This window comes from Macaca fascicularis, chromosome 8, assembly GCF_037993035.2.
Source record: "Macaca fascicularis isolate 582-1 chromosome 8, T2T-MFA8v1.1".
In the NCBI taxonomy this organism is placed as follows: domain Eukaryota; kingdom Metazoa; phylum Chordata; class Mammalia; order Primates; family Cercopithecidae; genus Macaca; species Macaca fascicularis.
Window position 1 is genome coordinate 152815731 of NC_088382.1, and position 5047 is coordinate 152820777.

At 62.2% G+C, this 5047-nt stretch overlaps 1 protein-coding gene across 6 annotated transcripts; it reads right to left on the reverse strand.

The window, feature by feature from the left end:
* Positions 1–378: 378 nt before the first annotated feature.
* Positions 379–3522, reverse strand: LY6H (lymphocyte antigen 6 family member H). 6 transcript variants are annotated; one of them, XM_065519724.2, is made up of 5 exons: positions 3277–3522; positions 3013–3084; positions 2049–2176; positions 1265–1384; positions 379–946 (listed from the first exon to the last, which is right to left on the reverse strand). In XM_065519724.2, the coding sequence occupies exons 1-5, from the start codon at positions 3279–3281 to the stop codon at positions 711–713; spliced, it is 561 nt and encodes a 186-aa protein (XP_065375796.1). In that variant the 5' UTR covers positions 3282–3522; the 3' UTR covers positions 379–710. The 6 variants fall into 6 exon arrangements, with proteins under 6 accessions (XP_065375796.1, XP_065375795.1, XP_073855673.1 ...); XM_065519723.1 differs by having other exon boundaries at positions 3268–3498; XM_073999572.1 differs by lacking the exon at positions 3277–3522 and adding an exon at positions 2663–2732 and having other exon boundaries at positions 3013–3113.
* Between the last annotated feature and the right edge of the window lie 1525 nt (positions 3523–5047).

The window sequence follows — 5047 nt, forward strand, 5'->3', positions numbered from 1 at the left end:
ACCTGGGGTTTGCTTGTGTGAAGGAGTGAGCAGGGCGGGCATGGGTGTGTGTGCACATGCTGGCTGCGTGGGCACCACCGTTTGTGGGCATGTCTGGTGTCTGTGGTGTGCTCACAGGATTCCGACATCTTCCCCCAGCCCACCCTGTGATCTTGCTCATCTCAGCTCTCACCCCATCACCCCAAGGGCTCCTAATCCTCACCAGGACCAAGCAGCCCAGCACAAGCACCCACCACCCCAGTGCCCTGAGCCCAAGAGCCCGAGACCATGGCTGAGCGCCCGCCCTGTCCTCAGCCCCTCAGATCCCTCAGCACCTCATTCCCAGCTCTTTGCCAGGACCCCTTTCCCGCCCCCGACACCCAGGCTCAGACCCGGGTCTCAGGACTCAAAAGTGACTTTATTTCTCTGTAGAAGACGCCCTTCCAGCTGGGCTGTTGCTTCACTTCCCCTCTGGGACCTGGGGGTCCCCCCACCCTCATCCCCAGGCCTCCTGCCCAGATGGCCTGGTTTCCTGGAGATGTCCAGCTTCCCGGGACTCAGAGCTAGCGGAGAGACAGGGAGGCTTCATGTTGGGGGAGGAATGAGAGCCACAGGCCACAGCCACGGAGCTGGGCCAAGGCTGCCCCCAGCCCCAGCCATGCCAGGCTGGGGAGGGGGCAGCCACAGGCTCAGGGGAGCAAGCTCAGAAGCCCCGTGGGAAGGAGGAGACCTCAGGGCCCAGCCCAGAGGAGGGCGGGCCCCAGGCTGAGCAGGAGCCCCCCCGCCAGGGCCCAGGGGCTGTGCCCTGCCCCGGCCACCCCATTGCACAAATCCTTCTCGCAGCAGTCCACGTCGACTTTTAAGATCCCAGAGTTAATAAACCCCATCAGATAGTCTGAGAAAAAGTGTCGCTTAACGAAGTCGCAGGAGGAGGCACACATCTTGTTCACCGAGTGATCCTTCCTGCCTGGGAAGAGAAAGCACGGCCTGCGACGGGGGCTCCTCCTGGGCCCTCTCTGCCTCCTCCCGAGGACCCAGCCCAGGCCCCTCCGGGTCAGCTCGGGGCCCCAGATAGGCAGAGCCGAGTCCCTCCACCCTCCCACGCTGGCCCCAACTAGATGGAAAAGGCCACCAAGGAGCCAGGGAGGGACAGCGGGGCAGTATCCTGCCCGTAGCCCCACGCTCTCGCTCTTGTCCCAGGCCAAAGGGGCTCAGAGGACACCTCTGACCTCTCCCAAGAGCCTGGCTTTCAGCACATTCCCCACTACCCTAAGTCCCAACTTACTGCTGCTGGGATCCGTGATTCGGACACTGGCACACACCGTGTCGGACGGCTGGCACTGCTTTGGGGTGCAATGGCTGGAGTTGGTGGTCAGGGTGCAGTCCTGGCACCACAAGCCATGAGCTGGGCAGGGCATGGGGAGGAGGGTGACCAGAGGCACTGGGCCCAAACCCAGGCAACCCCCTGTGTCCCTCACCCATCCCCCTGCTGCAGGCACTCCTGGGAGAGCCCTACCCCACAGGAGTGAGCAGGCCCTCGTGACCCCTGGAGGGGGAACAGAGGCCCTGGAACAACTGTGCCCCATCCTAGCAGTTTGAGGGGAGCCCCTATGGCCCCTCCCTGGCCCCCATGCACGTGCGTGCGCACACACACACACACACACACACACACACGGGCTATACAGACCCCACACCGACCGTGCCACCCTCCCACTCCCACCCTGCTACACATATCCCCCAGGAGTTCTGTGGGCTCCAAGCTGTGAAGGACCAAACTGGATTTGAAAGGAGGTCCGGGAGGCTCTCAGAGGTGACGGATGACCAGGGGCTTCCGTGCGGGGCCAGCCGCCCACCAGTTCCAGGCCCTGGAGGAAGAGCACTGGAGAGAGCCCAGTGCCAGGACAGAGGGGCCGAGGGCCGGGCTGGGGTTGCTGGGGTCCCGGAGGGGGCGTGGGCTCTATGGGAAGTGCGGTGGGAACCGTCAGAGGGTGACGGCCCCACACCCGGCTCTCCCGCGGCGCCTCGGGCTCTCCCACGCACCTGACCCAGCCCGCGGGCCCCCTACTCACCGGGCGCGGAGCACAGCAGGACGGCCAGCAGCGCCAGACCGAGGCCCTTCATGGCTGCAGGCAGCATGCTCCGGGCGGGCCTAGGGGCGGCGCGGGGGCTTGGGGCACGGGTCCTTTGGGGCGCAAACCTGGAGGGGAGAAGCATCGGTCAGGAGACCCAAAGACCCTCCCCTTTCCCAGCCTCCGGATGCAACCTTCTCCCCGGAATCCAAGGCCAGGGTCCGTCCGGAGCTCGCAGAGCCCCACCCCCAGCTCCTTCCCAGAGTGTCCGCCGTCACAGCATCCCCGCCGGGAGAGGTCTGGCCTCTGGGGCGAGGTGACAGCTCGAGACGCCCCCGCCCCGCGCCGGCACCTGTGTGGGGGAGCGGAGGGGGGGCGTCCTCTTCTCCCCGGGGAGCTGCAGGTGCGTCCGGACAGGAATGAGCGGCAGGGGTGGGAACGGGTGGGACCTGCCACTGGGGGGAGGGGCGCGTGCCAGGTCCCCACCCCCACCCCTGGGCTGGGGGGCCGGGAACCCCGGGCCGAGTCCCCTCCCCTGGCCTTCCGAGCGCTCCTCAGCGCTCACCGCGGATGGGGCGTGGAGCGCGGGCCTCGGGGTCGGGGGGCGCACTCACATCCCGGGGGTGTCCGCACTCCGGGCTCGGGCGACGTGCGCGGCGCGGGGAGCTGTGCCCTTCGGTCTCCCTGCGGACCGGAATCCGGGCGCAGCCTCGTCTTTCGGGGAACGCAGCCGCAGACGCGGACCCCGCGCGAGGGGCGGGGCGGAGCCGGGGCGGGGGCCGCGCGGGGGGCGGGGGCGGCTGGGAGACGCGCGGGGCGGGGGGCGCCCGGGGCTCGCGGCCCCCACGCAGGTAGCTGGCCCGGGCCCTCCGCGCCCCCTTGCTCGCGCGCGCTCGCTCCCTCCGGTTCCCGCTCCCTCCCTCGCGGCGCCCCCTGCTCCTCCCCCGCCTCCGCGGCCCCCTACCCAGGCGTGGGCAGGATCCCTTCCCCCTCTGCTTGGCTGAGATCCCCTTGGAATTTCTCGGAAGAACGTTTACTGCGAAAGGAAGCAAAATGCACAAAGACGCAGAGAGGGGGAGGTACCCGGTGCGGCGCCTCGCGCAGGTCCGGGTTCGCAGACCCCTGGGGTCAGACTCCCGCCCTGAGGCCCGGCCCTCCCCCTCCTCCCCGCCCTCCCCCTTCTCCCCGCCCCTCCCCACTGCTCCCCACTCTTCCCCACCTTCCCAACCTCATCCCCGTTTCGCCGTTTTCCAGTGGCTCCAGGCCGTTCTCCTCCCCTGAGCATCCATGAAGACCCCCACCAGAAGCCGCAGCCCCAGGGGCTTCTGTCGTCAAACACTGCCACACTCGGAGGTAAAGGCATAAATCCTGGCCAGAGCATCCGAGCCTTGGACCTGTTTCTCGGCTTCCTTGGCCTTCCCACCCTGCCCTCCAGCTCCCGAAAAGCTGTGCCTTTGCACGTGTCCCTGTGCCTGAAATCCGCCTCCCCGGGGCACTGGGGAAGCCCCGATCTTTGGTCCTGCTCCCTTTCATTTGACCTGAAAATATTTACTGCGTGCTCCCTGCTGGCCTAGTCCTGCCTTGTGCCCTGGGAAAGGGCATGAAGAGAGAGACCTAGTTTCTGCCCTCCTGACTCTCACCTTCGATAAATGGTGATCCCTACTGCAGCATATCTTTGCAGGATGTGACAGTCAGAGCTAACATTTATTGAGCATGTACTATGGATTCCACCTGTTCGAGACACTTCGTATTTATTATCTCGTTACAGTCTCACCACAGCCCTGATGTGCAGATAGTATCATTTACATCTCACAGATGAGGAGACTCGCACAGAAAAGTGGAGCTCCCTGCTCAGGGTCACACGGTGACGCAGGTGACAGGTGACACAGCTGAGCTGGGAACCCAAGCAACTTGGGCTACAGGGACTGCACACCTCCTCTCCATGTGTGGCTGTAGAGGGGTGGAGGCAAGGACGAGATAGACAAAAGACCACCACAGGAGCGCGCTTTGCCTCAGGGTTAGGAAAAGCTTCTCCCAGGACCTGACATTTTAACCCAGACCTGAATGAGGAGTTGAGATTCATAAGGTGCAGAGGGCAAGAGCTAGATCAAGGCTCAAACACAGTTCTTTTCAAAACATACAGAGCTCTCAAGAAAGTAAAAGAAATCTGAGTCCATAAAGAAAGAAGTAAATAGAATAATGGACCCCCAAAGTCTGGCCACTGAGCAGAAGGCAGATGTGAAAGCCATAATGGTCCTGGGCAGACCTGGACCCCCACTGGGTCTGAGGTCCTGGAAGCAGAGCCTGAGGCAGGGATTCCAGAGCAAGCCACTTTGCCATTTCGCTGGAGGTGCAGGTAGCAGCCCTGGGCAGTGGGGAACTGGTCCAGGGTGGGGAAGGAGGCTGGCAAGCATGTGGCACTCAGTGAACCCACGTGGTGGGGAACTGGAGCCTGACCTCAGAGAGGGACTCTGAGAAGTGGTGCAAACTGTGAGCCTCGGGTGAGCTCACCCAAGGGATGAGGGAACAGGTATTTTCACAGTGATGCCCAAGAGTCGTCGATTGAGGGCTGCCCCAATGGGTGCCTTCTCCTGCACCCTCCACTTGGCACTCACACAGAGCCCTCCGGGGAGCCAGGGTGGTCCCAGGTCAGCAGCATCCCTGCTTGCAAAAGCAAAACCAACAATGAATCCTCTCCGGAGAAAGCAAGCCCCAACTTAGGGAATGGGGTTCCCACAGATTTAACTGAATCAAATATAAGTTCAAAATGAAAAATCAGCACATATCTAAAGAAAGCAAGTCTCCAAGTGAGATTCAGCTGACAGTGACAAGCAACAGATTTAAATCACCACAGACTTTCTAAATGGAAAATATCAATATAGGATATAAAATTAACCTATTTGTTATGCTTAAAATAAAATAAGGAACAAAGCACTATGAAACCGATCACCATGCTTATCAGAAAAAAAACAGAACCTCTAGAAATGAAAAACTTTTCA